The sequence below is a fragment of the Paralichthys olivaceus genome, chromosome 8 (assembly GCF_024713975.1).
Source record: "Paralichthys olivaceus isolate ysfri-2021 chromosome 8, ASM2471397v2, whole genome shotgun sequence".
Lineage (NCBI taxonomy): Eukaryota > Metazoa > Chordata > Actinopteri > Pleuronectiformes > Paralichthyidae > Paralichthys > Paralichthys olivaceus.
This window is the reverse complement of record NC_091100.1, coordinates 18,951,480-18,970,854: the sequence shown is the minus strand read 5'-3', so window position 1 is coordinate 18,970,854 and position 19,375 is coordinate 18,951,480. Positions and strand designations below refer to the sequence as shown.

Here is a 19,375-nt window from a genome sequence, read left to right as displayed (position 1 = left end):
CTTTTTGCATCGTTCTTCCATTTGTGTCTCTTAAGATGGAGGTACTGTACTTATGATTACGCCTACACCTACAGTAGGGATCATTGATAATAATCGTTGATGCAATCCTCATGCTTCGTCTGTGTTTTGTCAATGTATCCTTAATGGGTCAGAAGTTGCTGAAGATCTCTTGTCTCTTGCTCCAGTCCATAGGGGGCGCTCTCTTTTTGTTGCGGCCGGTGAGGGCCTTTTGCTTTGCCTCAGCAGCTGTCGGACTCAGTCGCAGGCCACTGTCCATGAAAGGGTCTGAAACACGCCTGTCGTCCTCATCAGGGACCTACAACACACACAAACACACATTTGTTAATGCAACACATTCAGCAGCTTCACATCCCTGTCACTTGTTTTTATGGCGTCTTACATCGTCTCCTCCCTCACCTGGATGCTCATGTCTGAGCTGCTGATCTCTGATTGGGTGGTGGAGCTTCTAGAAGACTGGGATGCTGAGCTCCCATTGGTGCGGGACTTTGGAGACACTTTGTGATCGGGGGAGTCAATCAGCGTGATGTTGACGATTGGTGCATCCGTGCCTGGCGGTTCAGTGGTGGGAGACGGAGTGGGTGGGACGCTTTCTGAAGCCGATTCGTCCACATAGATCTCTGAGGAAATAAACAGAAGACACAACGTTAACTAGGATGACAGGAGAGTATAGCGAGTTGTATGTGTCTGTCTGTATGAGTGTTCTAAGTGACCTTTGACATTGCGGGTGGTGGGTGTGATCCCTAGTCTGTGGAAGAGCTTGTCCGTCTCCTGGTCGACCATAATGAGGCGGACTTCGTTTCCTCCTGCTTTGATGAGGGTCACCACCTCCGCGTGCTTCAGACCCTCGATGTTCACTCCATTCACCTGAGACAGAGGACAATGAGACATCAGAGGGACAAGATGTAGGAGAAACTTCTTTGTGATTTGAATTCCTTTTTTTCTGTCTCCACGCCGCCCACAGCCGGTGGTCAGAGGCATTATATTATTAGGTTGTCCATCCATATATCTCATTCTTGTGAACTTCTCAAAAGTGCATTGAAGCAGTTCCTTCAAATTTGGTACAAATGTTCACTTGCACTTAAAGAAGAACTGATCAGATTTTGGTCAATTGAAGGTCAAAGGTCATGGTGACCTCATGTTCTTTTGAACAGGATATATCAGGAGATATATGGGCAAAAAAATGCTCAAAAATAAGTCATTGGTAAGACTGTGGATTGAGATTGTATCCTGTTGACTTGTGTCCACATTATTTTTAACGAGAAGAGAAGTACTACTTAAATTAAGTTTATTGTTATTACTGATTATTAAATCATAATTGGAGGCATAGGAGGAGAATAGGAGACAAAGCAAAGATTACGGAGTAGCCATGACATAACATGACAGGAGGCACAGTATGTGTGGTCTAAACGATCAGCTGATTTGAATAGAAGGGAAGTGATTTGCAAGAATTGTCTTCCTGCCTCCACAATGTTAACTGTGCACCTCACACAGAGGGCCACAGAATCTCACTCATATCTGCACCCCTGTGACACACGTGCATGCAGGTAAACATATAATAAAACCGAAACACCATCTCCCTCTCTACACTTCTATTCAAGATTATCCCCTTCTCTCCCTTTACCTCTTAGATCAAGACTTCTCTCTCACACCTATTCTAATCTCGAGTTAATCTGCTCTAATCTAATCACACCACAAATCTGGGAACTGACTATGGCGTGGGTTCTGTTGTTTTTATTGACGTTTCTATAAAGGTTTAAATGTAACGAAGGTTTATTCTAATGTGTGGGTTGCATCTTGATGAGGAATAGTAATTTTTCCCAACATAGATTTGATCATGTCCATGTTACATCTTGCTGATATAGATCATGTGAATATAGAATGGTTTGCAGGAATTGCTTGTGTGTGAATGCAAATCTGCCTGACCCACTGATCACAACTGTATTTGGACACTCTCTGATAACGAACCTTTGCTTGACTCATAAGCTCATCATTTGCCTGTAACCTATTTAACAAGACTTTGAATAACTTGATCGACTACCTCCACTAGTCTGTCTCCAGGCCGGATGTCTGCGCTCTCTGCAGCTGAACCAGGGTCCACAGAACGGACAAACTGGCCACGCTTGGTCTTATTGCTGTGCAGGTTGAAGCCATAGCCGTTCTCCCCCTTCACCACGTGACACAGTCGGGGGAAGAGCCCAGTTGTCAACTCTGGTGAGGGCTCAGACTGAGACTGCAATGAGAAATAAGACAAGAACAAAGTCTTCACTAAAACAGATTTAAGTTGCAGATTGAATTGAACTGTAGAATTGCTTTATCATGTAAACAGACTGTAATATAGGCTTAACATCAGTTTTGACAGATTATGAAACTCAAACAATTGTTCTATCAAATGGAAGTGAATGAAAAACAATGGCGTATGCAGTTTGTGATGATGTTTTATTGGTCGAGACACCTTAGTGACACATTGTAAATACTAATACACGATATAGTAGCGACTGCAGGGATTTGATGTTGGATTGTGTAGGTTAGGGCTGGGCAATAACTAAATATTGCAACTTTCAGTGTTATTGTTCTTTACAACAATATGATCATATATCATATCATATCATGACACATCTTATTTGACTCATATTCCCTCTATTTATTACACTTTCAATTTTCTTACAATTTTCTTTCTTAATCAGAATTATTAATATAAATATATTTTATTGTTGTTATGAAAAACATTTATTGTACTTTCTATTATTTTTATTGTTAAAGTTGTGACATTTAAAATGTGTTCCATATGTTATCGTCAGCATTTTTTTATTATGCTAAGGTGCTATACAAATAGTGTTTTATTGATTCATTGATTTTGTATCGTAACATAACGTAACGTATCTTATCGTATCATTTCATTTGAGTCTATGAAGAGTTACATGCATTTTAATGCAAATTTTATTTTGAATAAGGTGGTGACAGAATGTTCTGGTGTGGCTGTTAACCAGGAGAAAGTGGCTGCTGGGATGAGCCAGTGGGCTAAGTGGATCTGCCTGAGAGACATTAATACCAACCCTCAGTCTAACGACTAATGACAGGAGTTGACACATTGTGTGACTCACCTGCCTGACTGAACCTGCCCTTTGGCTACAGGTACATGCTGTGTGTGTGTGTGTGTGTGTGTGTTTGTGTTTGTGTGCCAGGACCACACATTGGTCTGTGTCCTGAGGGCTGCGCAGTGTCTGTCTGGTGCTGTGACTGTGTCTTCATGGGTAAGCTGACCTGAAGGCTCTCTGACAGATCTCTCTGTACTTTCTGCTCCATTAAGAAAGATTCTGAGTGCACACACACACACGTGCACATGAAGACACGCAGATGGAGACAGCGCTCATCATGGGTCTGTCAGCCAGAGTGCGAGCTGTAGCAATGGAACAGATCACCTTGGTGACGGATCACCACAATGTCAGGTCAGGTCACTGTGGTGATGGGTCACCATGTCTCCTTCTGCTTTAAGACATCAGTCCATGTGGCTGCCCTGTTTACTATATTTACCACGTCGGCCCAAATTAATTGACACAGGCTGAACACCATGCTGCCCTGGAAATCAACTGATCCATTCTCTGTCTTTTTTCTACAGATACAGTATTTCCATGTTGTGATATTGATAATCGAAACAGTTAGAGCTGAAACAGTTAGTAGATTAATTAATTAGTATTATTATATTATTATTATACTATTATTTTTGGTGACAGAGTTTCCATTCCACTTCCTATCTTGTTTCATAATATTATAAATAAATCAATTTCCAGGGCTTTGACTATTTGCTGGACAAAACAATCCATTTGAAGATGTGATATGATTTTTGATGTTTGCTTTTCACTATTTTACAATTCAGATGATTAATCAATTAGTTGAGACAGAAATGTCTTATGAACGACTTAATCAAATACCACACCGTATAAATGAAAAATGTTAGCAGTAAATCAAATGTACACAGGGAGGTTAGCGGGGGTGTTGCGTTGTGTAAGTTAACTGCGTGCGACTGTTGCGTGGACATGACAGCAGTCAACATTGCGGTTACGTAAGACTACTGCATATGGGTGTCTGCTTTCATAATAATATCATGCAACGATGAAATTGCATCTGTATTTACATGATCAGCGCGATGAATGTCAGTGACAAGATGTACGTCACAGAGGGGGAGAGATGAAGAAGAGATTGTGATGTGAATGTGTACTGTTTGCATGAGTCTGCGGTAACCCCGGGATTAATATACCATGATGTATCTCTAATCAGAGCTGCTGAGTTAGAGGCCAAAAATCTGTACTTTACTGAAGAAGATTATTTACTTATTTTCAGGTAAATATACCAGCAAATATCTGTACTCTGTACTTCACTACATTTTTACCCTGATTGCGTTAATTGATCGCATTGATATTTTTTATATTTCGAATTAATCAATAATGAAAAGAGAGTTGGTCCAATGATCCAAACAGAGCAGGCAGGGCCCAGAATTGTTCATTAATTAATATGACAATACAAGTATTTTCAGTTGCATCATCTGCAGCGTTCTTCATCAATATGACAAATTCTCTATCATTCTTGCATCAAACAGAATATACAGTAGGCACAGTTAATGATGTAATAGACCATTGCATTAGGGAATAGGCTACACCCTGCCAGTACTTTTACTTTTAATACCTAAATATACTTAACAGCAAGTACTTACATACTTTCACTCAAGTAAAAAAGTTAATGTGGCCCTTTTACTTGAGTAAATGTCTGTTATTTATTTGCACTTTGTAAATGCATGAGTCCTTCTGCATCATTGTCAGTATATTTCAATAGGTATAGAAAGTGAAAAGATGTCTGTTTACTAAAAGGCAGACGCATGGAAACTGCAGGAAATCCGGGGAACCTTATGGTGCTCACCAAAAAGACTCTTTCTTTAGGTAATCTTATTGCTGATGGAGGAAGAAAAAACGATATATTAAATGTCTTATTTTGTCGGATATATATTAATGGCAAAGAGACAATTTATGCCTTAAAACACACTTTGAAGAGATTATAAAAAAACCTCTGCCCCCAGTTATGGTTAATTTCAAAGTAGCTGAATGCGGACAATGTCAGGAGCTCTGTGATTAAAAAACAACAAAAAACATATACTGTATAAAATGATTGTATCGGTTAAGGCTGTCACTTGTAATGTAATAGATTGCTCTGTGTTGTTGTATAGGTGCTGCTATCGTTGCACATGCTTTTGTTTTATCTAAACCTTTTACTGAAATGACTGAGAGAGAGAGAGAGAGACACAAAGGGAGAGAAAGTTGTGACGGCCAGCGCAGGGGCAGCCTGTATTTACCCTGCCTTCGGGCCAAACAGATGGCAGTTTGACGTGAGCTGCGGGTTCCCTGGGATCCTGGTCTTACTTTGTTTGAAGCCCAAACACTGGACTCAATCTCTGACAGCCAGTTCCCGGTTATTTCTGCAGCCGCATGTCACAGTGATGTCACAGCACTTTTTGATTTTGTTGCATCATGTGTACTGGCACGTCAATGTATCTGACTTTGTTGTGCACAGCTTTGAGAGCATAGCAAAAAAAAAACCCACCATGTCCCACACTAGGAGAGATTATGTGCCTCAAGCCCAAAATAAACAACACAAATACAAAAGTGTAAAGCAGTTATGTCAAACCTGATCCCTCCTATGTCTGCTATCTTTCCTCCCAGCAGACATTCAGAAGCTGCAAAACCCACTAAATCTAGAGTCAAGCAGACAAGATGAGTGGTAAAATCCAAACAGTCCCTGGGTGCACTGCCTCAGCTGAGCCTCCTGTCAAAATAAGAGCTTAAGGCCGACAGACGTCTGAGATTTTCTACTCTCAGACTGTTTTTATCTGTCTCTTTATAACGCTGTATACAAAACAATGAGGGGGTGAAGGGACAAATTCTCAGTGAAGTCTGTGGTTCACACCTCTGACTTGGGCACACAGTCTCCCACTGTCTTTCCCAAAGTGGAGATCCGGCCTCTGTAAACAATACCTATAGTATTCTAGCAGGAAACAGTCAGTTGAGCAGAGTTTTGTCTACAGTCAGGTGGGAACAACCCAACAGCTGAATGAGTGAGGTGTGGAATCTCATTTTGCACATAGAGACCACTTTCTAGTTTAAGTCTTCACACCTATGAGAGACGTCAGTGGCTTGTAATAAATAGATAAAACAATGGATTCAGATGATCTGAGATGTTTGATTGACTAGAGGACAAGTGATTACAGTATTTTGTGTCCGTTAAAGAAGAAATTCAAGCCCCAATATTGTGAATAATGCTGAATCATTTCAAGTCAGTCCATTAGTTACTTACAACTCCAAATCAAGTGCCCTGACTTGGGTCTTTTCTTAAACTCTTTTATGCTTATGCCCTTTTTTGTCTTTGTCACTGCACTCAGAGGCCTGTTTCTGCCCTGCTTTTTTTTTTTTAGATTTTTTCACTCATAGCTGTTATAAGAAGCCACAAAAACCTCTCTAAAGGCACTGCTGTGAGACTAACAGTCAAAGTGCTCCAGTCCAGATTAGTATTTGATGGGCATCAGGTACAAGAGAGGAATGTTCAGTGTCTCACACAAACTTAACACAGTAATTTACTGGTTCACTGCTGGAGGCCGGCATGTGAAACTAACCATTTCAAATCCAGACTTTGGTCTGCTCCCTTTTTTTTTCGTCTGATAAAAACAGGTCATCCATGAAAGCCGTCTGAATATAAAAACATTCGACCACAAAGCAGAGTCTTGTGTGTTGATCTCCCCCCTTACCTCTGTCTCAGTTGTTGTACTTGATGTCACTGAGGATCTCTTGACCTTGCCTTGTGTAATCACATGAGTGGGGGAGTTTGCAGCAGGAGGGTGAAATGAGTGTGTGTGGTTGGGTGACATGGGTAAACACTCTCTGGGGATGGGAGAAGAGGAAGGGGTGGCTGCGGGCGAGGGCCGCGGGGAGAGGGTTCCCATCTCGACGGCGAGGTCCTCGGTGCAGGCCAGGCCTTGGCTGAGGAGGTAGTCGTCCGTGTCTCTGTCCACCACCAGCAACCTGGTGCGGTGCTCCACCTCCCGGATACGATTCACCACCTGCAGTGAGGCAGAGAGAAGTGGCAGAGAGGAGGATTGAGAACAATTAAAATGTGCTGTAATAACATGTTGTCCACTCTGAGCTAGCCTGTGCATAATATACTTTTGACGTGACAAAGACACCCAGTGATTCCCATTTCACAAGGAGGATATTGACCCATTTTAATAGCTCCCCTCCTCCTCCTCAGGCAACAGCAAAAGTGGTCTAACAAGTATACAACTCATTGTTTGCACCTCAGAGAGTTCATGTGGCTCTCATGGCTCATGTCCTGGCTCATGTCCAACACAACATTACACCTGGGATGATTTTTTTCAAATCTCTATATATTATCACTCACTTGATGGTGATTTTCTTTCTCCACATTCTCGCCGTTCACCTCCACCACCCGGTCTCCTGGTCTCAGCCCGCCCAGGTCAGCCGAGGAGCCGGGGTCCACTCTGCGGATGAACTGTCCGCCTTTATTCCGCTCACCGTGCAGGTGAAAGCCATACCCGCGCTGTCCTTTAGTCAGGAAACACAGCCTGGGTCTCAGCTCACTCTCCATCCCTGCGAGTCACAAGGTGGAAAACAAGTCGAAGTGTCTCAGCAGAACAAACTGGCGCTTTGTCCAGGAGCTGTGGAAAGGCTCTGGCTCTTAATCCAATGTACGGCTGCGCGCTGCAGGGAGAAAAAGATCACCATCATTTAGCATGATGCGAGTCCATTAATAATCCACAATTGTTCAAAGACAAATCAAAAACTAGGTTAAAACTAATGAGTGTTTAATCCATCGTGCAAAAATGCCAAGGGACCGCAAAAAAAGCGGTGCGCGCTGTGCGTAAAATAGCGGCCAAAGACCACAGACAGGGGCTAAATCCCGTCCATTGGAGCAATAATCCAAGCGATCAGAGATTAGAAAGCTTTTCCTCGCACGTAACGCTTAATTCTCCTCGTCAACTGGGCAGGTGTCCTCCTGTCCGACCCGGTGAGACTGAGGAGGCGTCGACAGCAGATGCCACTATCCCCCACTCTCTCTCTTTCTCTCTGTGCGCACACCTGACGCCTGAGCGCAGACGCCCTGTAGTGACATAAAACTATTACCTGTCAGAGGAGTTAGCGCAAAGGCAACACGGTTTGTTTGTTTGGGGATGAGATGAGTCCACAGAGGGCAGCCAAGGTGCGCTCGAGGCGCGTTCAACAAGTGGCCCGACAGTGTGATGCCAAGGATCCAGAGGCTTCTCCTCAGGTGGTGGAGGTGAAACCAGACTGACTGTGACCTGAGAGCGGATATCTGCCTGATCCGCCCTCTGTCCCCGTTCCCTCACATGGAGATCAGTAAACGGATGGGTTGCGTATAAGGAGATTTAATCATGAAATATAACTTCCTTGTCTTTGTGGCGTGGAGGCCAGGGCGTGTAGAGAAAACAACAGGAGAATCTTGTGTAATTCAGGAGAGCAGAGTACAAGATATCACTGATATTCAGTAAAGATGACACGTGCACAGGACGAATATTTGTGTAGATGACAGTTTGATGCCTCTCAGATTCACACGTGTCAAGACAGTAATCCTCAACAGTGCTGCTGATGTGCCCTTGAGCAATGCGCCACAGGGGAAATATTACATTGTTGCCTGAGTCATGCTGTCAGCTGTTTCATGGTCAACACTACCATGCATGCTAGTTGTATAGTGACTGTGAATGTAAGTGCTCATTCAGCTCTGCCATCATTAACAGTCTAATAGTTGAATCAACAAAAAAAAACCATTGGAGGAATAAATGTGTGCATGAACACAGGTGTAACTAACAACACTAAGTGTCTCAGTGAGGTGACAGTGATCCAAGCAACCACAAGCCCTGGAGGAGGCACAGGATGCACTCCTTACTGTAAGTGATTACACCTGCACACTTCCTGCTTTAACATGCCTACTACTGTGGTTACTGGACGAGACTACCTCTGTGAAGTAATTAAAGTCTCTTTTATAATGTACTCATGTGGACAAGAGTTCAAGAAAATCCAAGTTCATTCCCATTACATACAAAATATTCACATTTAAAAAGATACAACATAGTTAACAAGGTTGCCTTAAACAACAGTCAATTAAATACTCAATTTTATTGTTAGACAATCTAATAGAGATTAAGTTTGGAACAGGTGTCACTTACACTGTAAGTCAATTTGTTTTGGTTACTTGCTTGAGCAGGAAAAATAATTACAACAAGCGAAACCTGTTTCGATCTTCTCATAAGCACCTGACTGTTGTTTCAATACAGGCTTGAAATACAGAGGATAAACCTACAAGCTGTGCTGCTGAGTATCATCATGCCACCACTTGTTGTGTACTTTTGAAAAGAGGCCATGATGCTGTAGTTGTACAATGATTCTGGGGTTGAACCACAATGACAATCTTTAGTGTTGGGTCAGTTCTTTTGACTAAACGTTTCACAATTGCGGGTAAAATATGATCTGCCAACAAGAGATAGATGAATACAACCAGCTTTATGCATTTTGTTTATCCTGCTCATGTTCTTTAATTTCTACAGTGATGGATAGTATATTCCAGGTTCAGGGGAATAACATAATGAAATGTGAATATGTGCATACAACACTGATAGACTTTGGATTAGTTCCTCAACAACGGGGGTTGATTTCATTGCAGTAGCAGGATTCCACAAAACTAAACTGATTTTATTGAAAGACGGTGGAAGGAAGGGACATAGGCCGAGCAAGAACCCAGTAACTTTCACTTTCTTGAATATTGTGGGATGTTTTTGTGAAATTCTAAAGAAATCCTTTGAGTGAAATTCTGGATTGATTTTTTTTCTCAAAATGTCTCTTTTTGAATCAATGGTAAACCTGAAATGAATGACTTAAACCTCTAGTTTTCGACATGACTTTTTTTATTTGGTAAAAAAACTAATGACTAACAGTACAAAAAATATTGAATTTAATGTAAACGGTAAATAAACTGTATTCACAATGTTTAGCTTATGCTGATGTTTTCAGTGTTTGGTCACAGAATATAAAACTTATGCAATGAATCAGTGGTTCAGTTTCGCTTTAAGCCTCCTTCTCTGTGTGGTCGAGGAAACAGGAGAAGACAGTGGCTCCGTCTTTGTTCTCTCATCTTTAAAAGCACATTCCAGTTCAGGTTCAGTTTTAGTTTTGAAGGGTGACTTTGGACTCGCAGAGTGTGGCGATCCAGCTTTAGGCCTCTTTGTGGGAGAGTTCTTGTGGGCAGATGGACAGCTGTGCTGGTTCAGACACACGGAGCAGAGGGGGTTGATGGGAAGACAGACCTGCTGCCCAAAACCCACCAGCAGCCAGTTAATCTCACTCCACAGCTCCCTGCAAAGAGTGTGAGAGGAACATATCAGCCACTTTAAACCTGCATCAATTGTTTTTTTTAACCATTCAGTGGCAGGGGAACCAACTCCTCAGCTGCTAAATGCTTCTCAATGTTTATAACTTTTTGTTTGATGCTGGGTAGGTAGTGTTCAGTTACTTGATCAGAAATAATTGTCTTTTTTTAGTTGCCTACTTCGGCCCTCAAAAACCGATAATAGCATACAAGGAGAATTAAAACAAAAAGTAAGGTGCTTTTAAACCAAAACACTGACTGAAGCCAAACACCTCTATAGACCTGAGGGGGGCTGCATCTCATATTTATTTATATAATATTTATTATAGCAGCTTTAAATCAATTGCAAATCAATAGGAGAGGGCAAAGAAAAGAAAAAGATTAATATTACGTAATAAACATACATATACATCAGTGCCACAGCTAAATAATCTAACCTTGAAATGTGTCCAAGTCTGAATTTATAAAAGATACTGTTTGATATGAGTTTTGAATGACCAGAGGATACTATTCATGTTTTATTGAAGAGTAACATCACTGACAGGAACAGACATGTCAGTCACCATGGTCCAGGTTTCAAAGCCACTCGTGCTGACACTGATCGTTGTAGATTTGTCGGCCCCTGCTAATCAAGTTGGTCAGGTCAGCGGTGAACTAGCCATGCTGTTACCTGGGCAACCACTCCTCCAGGGCCTTGCGTGTTGCCTCTGGGTTCTTGGTGGGCTTCCTGAGCCAGCCCAGCCTGTTAGAGATACGATGCACATGTGTGTCCACGCCTAAACAAAAGGCAGACACAATCATTTACAGCAGGCACACGCACATTTACACTTGTGTATTATTATGAAAGAAAATGTTAATGTCACATGATTTCAGATATACAGCAGCTTTCCGATTTATTTTTCTAAGCTAAGCTTGTATCAACCTCAACCTTTTTTAAGACACACAACCTAACAACATTTTTGCCTCAGTGCAATCTGACTTCTTTATTAATTACGAATGTATTGCAAAAACAGAAAATGCGTCATATAACATTATATATGATCAGATAAAGAACTAGAATGACACTCAGTAGAGTGGATACCTATGTCAAGACTTAACATTGCCTTTAAATTCAATCAAGCAGTTTTTTCCTTTTAATCTGTCTGGAAAGTCTCCATATTCAGAGATCTATGAACAACAGGGTGCATCTTCTAATACAATTGATTAGATAAGATAAGGAAAGGGATCTATTGGCAGAAATTTAAATATATATAAAATAATTGTAAAGATGTTTTCATTAGTGTGTGATCATCTAAATTGTATGAATAGTTTTTTTCTTAACCCTTTATATTTAGATACCTTCTTCTTACATCAGGAGTGGGTCCTCTCTACGGAGGCCGCCATGTTTTATAACAGTCGTTCAAACTGGACAAACTTAATTTTTATAACAACTGAAGCTACCACAGGTTCTCTTTCACGTTTGGAGGGGGAGGGTGAGGTGAGGGTTATTCAGCTGCAACATGCAACTTCACCACTAGATGTCACTAAATTCTACCCCTTTAAGTTCAGTTTCGTATTATGTGAAGTCATGCTACCCTGTAAGACATGATATATATTTTTAACTGCAGATGATTTGTGGCTGTGCTTGCAATGGTTAGTTTGTGTTCCTACCTATTCCAGACACCTGGTCCCAGGCGATGTCCATAGCCAGGTGAGCCATCTTAGGTCCAACTCCTGGCAGGCGGACCAGCCCTTCCACGCTGTTCGGGATGTCCCCTCCAAACTCTTCTTGCAGCATGGCTGACGTCAGCTTCACATACTTCACTTTAGTCTAGAGAGGAGTGGGTGTGGAGAACCCAGGAGAGAACTAACTCAGGTGCACAACAGGAACAAACAAGGAGGTAATGAAGGTGGAAGTGTGGCCACAAAGTGATTTCATTAAAGTTACTGATGTAAACCACGTAAGGACGCAGAGGTAATCGTGTTACCCTCCAGAAGCCGACAGGGTGGATGAGCTTCCCCAGTTTCTCATCATCAGTGCTGAGTATATTCTCTACTGTGCAGCCGTGCGCTCTGAGCTTCTGCATGGCTGCTGCCGTCACCTGGTCCTTGGTCTGACTGGACAGCATGAGTGACACCAGAACCTGGAACCTTCTCACCTGTGCCGACACAGACAATAACAGAGGATTAAATCAACTACTGATTTACACCGACATTAGACAATCAAATCCACACCTACATGTGCAGGGGCGTCTGTGTCGTAGCATTTCTCTGCTCCCATGTTGTCTACAGGTGCATCTCGACCGCTCCTCATCTCACGAATGAAACCTAATTGTTTCTTCCAGTCCGGCGGTTCCCAGTGTTCTGTCTTCACCAGTGAAACACCCTCATCCTCGTCATATTCCACCTTAAGCTGTCTCCTCCTGCGGCCGTGCGAAGACAGCGGCAGAGTGTCCGTTTCTGTTTTTGGCTGCACACTGGTCTGTTGGAGGGGTTCATGGCACCTGACTGAAAAAGCACAGGGAAGAGAGACTGATGTATACCTGACATGGACTGGAAAAAACGTCTGCATTAAAAGCTAAATACAAAACATGACCAAACAAAGCATGTGCACATCAAACATCCCATCCAAAACCATTGGCATTAATGTTCTGCAGCATTAGTGACACTGATGATGGCCGGCAGCCTGGATCATAGCTGGACCTCAGCCGTTGGATCTCAACAGAGTTGGATGGGGCCGAGGTCAGCGCTCTGTGCAGGCCAATCAAGTTCTTTCACATCAAACTGGAAAAAATGATTTCCTCCACCAAGACAGTTATGTTTTCACCACTGAATTTGTTGCTTGGCTTGTATATCTGTTTGTTAGTAAGATTACACAAACACAACTGGGCAGATTTTCATAAACTATGTGAAAGGATGAAGAGAGAGGAATGTTGGTGCAGATTCAGGATTGTTTTTCAAGTTTGATCTTGATGGAAACAAAAACCGGCACCACTCATGTCCCTAGAAATGTACCTTGGGAAAATGCATTTTACTTTTTTGTGTGAATGTTAGGGTTGTTTTTACATTTGAATGGTATAGCTCTGTTTTACAATTCTTTGACCATGTAAAGCACTGTGTGCTTAGTGCTTCACTCTTGTCTGTGAAATGTATGTCAGTAACCTACTTACTACATAAGATTCCCCTTAAATTGCCACGAGCCCCAGACCTAAAACAACTGAACCTGTCCATATACCTCAGGCCACATTGTGTGTATTGTGACTGTACCTGTGTGTGTCCACTGACAGATGATAACAGTGGTGAAATCTAATCTGCAGCAGCCTGAGTGGCAGCTTCCTCCATCTACCTGTGGTTGTTGTAGTGTTGCAAGTTTAAGATGCAACAGTGTCACAGTGACCCGTGAACAAATCAAAACTATTCCCCTGTCTTTGCACAAGTGTTAGAAACCAGTGCTGGTTCATCTAACATATGTTTTCCCCAGTGTCTGTGCGGCTGTGTGCAACATCACCCGCTGATAAGGGGGCCGAGGAGGGTCCTGGCTCAGAGATCCTCGCCTCCTCCACCTCCACCTTCACTTCCACGGAGGAGACCGGATCCACGTTCCTCCGTCTGCGGCTGAGCCTGGAGCCCAGAGAGGCGGCGGACCTGCGGCCACCGGTGTGAGCTCCACTCCGGGAGACCACGGATCTGCTCTGAGAGAAGTAAGGAGAAGTCATCCTGAAACACGGTAACACACCACAGACCCTCGTGCTGCAGCAGACCGCAGCCATGAAGCTGAAGTCGGTTTCTCATTCGTTGTCGCGTCACGAGGGGAAGCAGAAAGTTTGTGCAAACAAAATACATCATTTGTTTATATATATAAAATCATTCATTTCACATTTTATATTAACAAAAAATATTTTAGGCTCCATTGATTACATAACGCCGCAACAACTTGTACATATGCACTATTACTATGTTTTATAAATGTATAAAAACAGATTTATAACTATCTGAATATGTATCAGATCATTTTTGCTTTTAAAGTTAGTTTTACAGTAGAGTTGATATTATAGAGTTTAGCAACAACATATGACCAAAAGTCAATATCATTCTTCTTCTTCCTCTTCTTATAATAATAATAATACAAATTCATAAAACCAAATATAAACACAGACATAAATAAATGAACAAACACAAATGTTACAGAAATGTAAGCATCACCACCCATTACAATAATAAAAATAGAATTAGGTCAAATCTGGGAATGCAGTACGATAAAAGTAAATGTATTTGTATTTATGTGTTGATGACAACCAAATTGATTATAATAAAACTTAAAAAAGGGACAGTGTAAAATGCTTCCTAGTACAAGTTTCTTCAATATCGCAGCTATGAAGAGATACAAATTTGACTTACTATTTGGAATATAGGTAAAATAACATCCACTCTCTACTTAAAACGAAGACAAATGAGTGAGCCAGACTTTGGACAAACATCCACTTTTAAAGGCTTCATATAGAATGTGATTATACCAGCAAAACTGCTACTATGTGCACAGTATAACATATAAACATCATTGTATTGACAGGCTGTCTTCAAACTCAATAAAGACAATCTGCACACTGTAATTACAGTTCCTTTTTATTTTCCCATTTATGACCAATATTTCAACCAGCTGCTGGAGATCTATGTGTCACTTTCTCCGGACTCATAATTTGCCTGATTTTCCTGTTTCTTTAGACTGTGATGGAAACACAAGTGAACAGTGGTCTCTGGGAACCTTTTAGTTCCTTGAGAAAAGTTCCTAAGACTAAAAGGTCCAGGTACTTTTGGTTGAAACGTGGCTAAACACTAATTTCATTGCAGCAAGAGTCATTTAAAGGCAAACGCAACATGTCCAAATGTTAAAAACGACTTTCTACCACATTTGAACAAATTATGTTATAACAAACTGTATATTTTAGGTGTCTTATACAAACTTTCAGTCCGCAGCAACAACACTTTTGTGAGAGCCCTCTGGAATTCTCTGATCAGCTCTGTACAGGAGACTACCACAGTCAGAAGCAACTTAAGAAGGTCCCATCTGCAGTAGCTTTCTGCCAAAAGCTTTGGGATTTTACGGATTTGTTTAAAGATTCAAAGTCTCTGTGTGTGTATGATGTGTCTGGTGATGGGATTTGATCTTAAACCTTACTACTTCATGTGTGTGCTCAGTGAAGACTTATAATTTTGATAATAGCAGCATTGCGTTGACAGTTGGATGATGTGGTTTGGTAACATGTGTTTGTGGGGACCCCCCCAGGCCCCGTTTGCCCCGGGGCCCTAAATAGAGGTTACAGGTTACACACTCCTGCTAAAGAGGTTCTTGGAAAGTACAGAAAATTAGAATGTTTATTAATTCATTTTAACTTTCAAACAGTTTCATCCTCTGTATGAAACTTGTCAGTGTAACTACAGCTGTTCTCATGAGCTCCTCTCACAGGCATCTCAGCCACAGTGCAACCCCTCACCTCCAATAACAAACCAACTTCATCATCGATAACTCCTTTAGCTAGCTGCTAGCCGACTGTGGCCAACGTTGCAGTTTCAGTGAATATAAACGAACATAACTTTTAATCGACTGTTAAATAAGTTCACGGGGCCGTTTGGGAAGATACGCGCGCAGATACCTTCCTCTTGACTGGTTATAACACAGGAAACCACAGTAAAGAACAGGCTTCAACGTAGCTTTGAGGCTTGAGCTCGCTCACGACTACATTTCCCATGAGCGAGTGCGGCTAGCGTGTTTTTGTAGGAAGTGCTCCTGTCACGGCTTTACTGTGGCATCCGGTCGAGGAGTGGAGGACCGAGCTCGGACCAGAATCAGCTGCGGGCTGCGGGCACACACACTCAGGCAGGAGGCCCGGCTCAGCTGCAGGAGGACGGTGCGCACCCGAGAGAAACCCGGAGGTGAGGAGGTGCAGGGTGAGGAGGAGGTGCCGTGCATGTGTGTGTTTTAAGCTAGCAGACCTTGGACACCAAAGGGGGAGGCTTGTCCCTGACGTGCGTAATGTACTGGGACTGTAAAAGCGTCGCTAACGGTTCAGTAGCGCCATTGTGAAATCTGCGGTCCGCGCGCTGTGCTGTTCCCAGATATGATGAGCTGTGTTCGGCGGAGGAGGAGACTCTGCACCGCTGCTGCTGCTGCTGCTGGTGGTGGTGGTTGTTGTTGTTGTTGAAGAACTGAAACAGAGCAGTGGTTGTCTGTGCTGCTCACCCCCCCTCCCTCTTTCTGTTTCTCTGTCAAGTCCACATGACAGTAAATTCTTTAAACCTGCCTCCCCCCTCTTCCTCCCCCCTCTTCCTCCCCCTCGTCACCCTGGTTTACACAATTACAACCTGGGACTAACTTCACTGCTGCTGGACACGAGTCACTGGGAATGCACTGCTCTCTTTAAAGCCTCTGTGCAACTAAATCACATACAATCATGTTGTATGTCAGAAATGTTCTTTTGTATAAATACACAAAACATGAAAACACCTCTCCATTCATGTTAGACAGTGTCTTTTCCCACGAATGTTGATATTGTTGTTTTATTCTGTTGATCGCTCACGTGTGACCCTGAGGTTTCGGTGTGTTTTTCCTCCTGTTCATTAACGAAAAAGTTGGTTCACCTAAAAATATGTACTAATCACTGCTCCGTTGGAGGGGTGGGTGATGTGTTTGAGTCCACAAATCACTTTTAGATTTTCAGGGGTAAACAGCATTATAGCCAAGTCCAATATTACTGAAGTGACTGGTGACCACTTCTTCAAACTTCAAACAGGAACAAAACTTGAAATGCCTCCAAACTGCTCCTTTGGTGTAATCCAAGTTTTTGTGAGCCTGACGTTCAAATTGGACTTGAAATGAGGATATTTACATTGTGTTTTTAGCCTAAATGTCCACTGTGATCCACGTGTCCTCCAGAGGACCTATGAGGCAACGTGTGTTTATCTGCTGTACATGTAAAATTTGACTAATTGCTTGATTATTTAACTGCAATAGTGTCCAGATGAAACAATGCTAAGTGTACAAATGTATGAAATTGTATATAAATGTACACGGTTCATAGCCGGTCTAAATGGACATCAAAGCACAGAGAATTCCTCAGTATACACTTCATTTGTCTTCGTTCAAAAGTATCTTTGAATTAGCAACCATTTAAATATGTCAAAAAGGAAAAGTCAAGGTTTGCGTTGTAAAGTGAAAGTGGTGCCACCTCTGCAAACATCATGAAAGAATATACTCCCTTTCTCAATGAAATGTTCAGCGTCAGAGGAAAAAAAAAGGCACCAATGTGACATCGTTAATAACTAGGTCAGTTGTGAAAGTTGTCGTCTTAACTTTCTTAGTGAAAATCCTGATGTCTTCGCAAGAGATGTCCAAAACTGCACACTGGGACGACCTTCACTTGTGGACAGTAGTGGCTGGGAATGCACTGCCCTTGTTAGAAGGGTCTGTGCAACTAAATTACATGAAACAATTTAGAGAGATAACAATGCTCATTGAATTTGTTCTGTCATTGTTCTATAACGAACAGAGTTACAGCACAATCATATAAAACCCAATGTCGAGAATACAGTTCACAGCGTCTCTACATCACAGGGAAGAAAGTAGTTTGCAGTGAAACAATGCACCTGTGGTGTATATCCAAGACCTGTTTTGAATAGGGATTCCGTTGTTTCATTTATTTTCCACGACTAAGACAAAAATACATTGATAAGCCACAACATTAACATCCTTTACCTGTTGTAATATTTTGGCTGATTGAAGTACGTGTCTTATGTTTCTTATATGCATCTTTGGAACCTTTATGTTTGTTATGTCATGTTTGGGCTTTTAAGGTTTTTGTAATGAATGCTAACTGTGATGGTTGTCGGCAAGTTTCTAAACTCACGGTATTGTCTCATCAGGCAGTCCTCAGTCCCAGCGTACGTAGTGTATCACCGCTCCAGGACGGGCCATGAATAAACAACCAAGCAAGGAGAGTCTGAAGGACAAGGTGAAGGGGATCTTTGGTCTAGGGACAACGCGCCCACCGAGCAAACAGAGTGATAGCAAACCATCGGAATTTATTATTACCACAGACATCATCAAGGTGTGCAGAAGAGACCATGCACATTCATAGACACACTCAAACCCATTGTGCAGTTGATTTTTTTACCCATCATGTTTTTCGGGTTCTCTCTCTACCCCTGTGTCTTTCAGGAGCTCCATCCCGACTGCGGCCTGAGCAATCGCATTCGCATGATGAACCACGTCTGCGAACTGGCAAAAACTAAGAAATTTGAGGAGGTGAGTCTGCTCTGGGTGTCACATTGTGATACAGCAATACATGCAAACTTCTGTGTTTATAAAACTGTTCAATTGTGTGCGTGTGTGTGTATGTGTGTTTTCAGCATGCTGTCGAGGCAGTATGGAAAGCTGTGGAGGACATGCTCACCCCAGAGCAGCCACCTGAGGCCAGACATGCTGTCTTGCAGCTGCTGAGGGCCATTATACAGGGACAGGTACACTATATAGACCCAGTGTGGACATATACACAAGCAAAATGCAAACGTAGTTTTTGTCTTCTCATAATGGCACATTCACCTTTCATTTGAAGGGCGAGCGACTTGGCCCTCTGAGAGCCTACTTTTTCAAGGTGATCAGAGATTACCAACCCTGCAACGAAGACCTCTCTGACCGGCTGGAAGTTTTCAAGGCCTTAACAGAAAATGGAAAAGACATCACATACCTGGAGGAGGATATAGGTAAAGCTGTTTTGAAATTTCTCCCTATTATTGTCCTGTTCACTTACCTTATCCTTTTTTAATTGAGAACTGCATTTTCAGCTCCGCCAAGGGGGTTATGATTTCACCTGTCTGTTTTTCGTTGTTTGGTTTGTGTGTTTAGTTTGCCAGCAAAAAACGACTTAACAACAAAAGTTGTTGG

General features: G+C 42.2%; 3 protein-coding genes across 8 annotated transcripts in view; 1 reads left to right on the top strand and 2 right to left on the bottom strand.

Annotated features, from left to right (window-relative positions):
- LOC109627716 (Na(+)/H(+) exchange regulatory cofactor NHE-RF2) lies at nucleotides 1-7,814 on the bottom strand. Its single transcript, XM_020084474.2, has 6 exons — nucleotides 7,459-7,814; nucleotides 6,809-7,120; nucleotides 2,060-2,251; nucleotides 732-885; nucleotides 418-638; nucleotides 1-316 (listed from the first exon to the last, which is right to left on the bottom strand). Exons 1-6 carry the CDS (start codon nucleotides 7,663-7,665, stop codon nucleotides 149-151), a joined length of 1,254 nt encoding a protein of 417 aa, XP_019940033.1. The 5' UTR covers nucleotides 7,666-7,814; the 3' UTR covers nucleotides 1-148.
- Nucleotides 7,815-9,979: 2,165 nt separating this feature from the next.
- nthl1 (nth-like DNA glycosylase 1) lies at nucleotides 9,980-14,222 on the bottom strand. Its single transcript, XM_069529374.1, has 6 exons — nucleotides 13,946-14,222; nucleotides 12,677-12,945; nucleotides 12,426-12,596; nucleotides 12,109-12,268; nucleotides 11,129-11,234; nucleotides 9,980-10,445 (listed from the first exon to the last, which is right to left on the bottom strand). The coding sequence occupies exons 1-6, from the start codon at nucleotides 14,205-14,207 to the stop codon at nucleotides 10,139-10,141; spliced, it is 1,275 nt and encodes a 424-aa protein (XP_069385475.1). The 5' UTR covers nucleotides 14,208-14,222; the 3' UTR covers nucleotides 9,980-10,138.
- Nucleotides 13,999-19,375, top strand: part of tsc2 (TSC complex subunit 2) — a 27,217-nt gene continuing 21,840 nt past the window's right edge. For 4 of the 6 annotated variants that reach the window (XM_069529371.1, XM_069529370.1, XM_069529369.1 and 1 more), the window contains exons 1-5: nucleotides 16,227-16,368; nucleotides 18,355-18,539; nucleotides 18,650-18,736; nucleotides 18,841-18,951; nucleotides 19,047-19,194. In XM_069529371.1, the coding sequence (XP_069385472.1) occupies nucleotides 18,405-18,539; nucleotides 18,650-18,736; nucleotides 18,841-18,951; nucleotides 19,047-19,194 (481 nt within the window). In that variant the 5' untranslated portion in view covers nucleotides 16,227-16,368; nucleotides 18,355-18,404. Of the gene's footprint in view, nucleotides 14,139-16,226; nucleotides 16,369-18,354; nucleotides 18,540-18,649; nucleotides 18,737-18,840; nucleotides 18,952-19,046; nucleotides 19,195-19,375 lie in introns of those variants that run through there. The other 2 variants (XM_069529372.1, XM_069529368.1) reach the window with 1 other exon arrangement.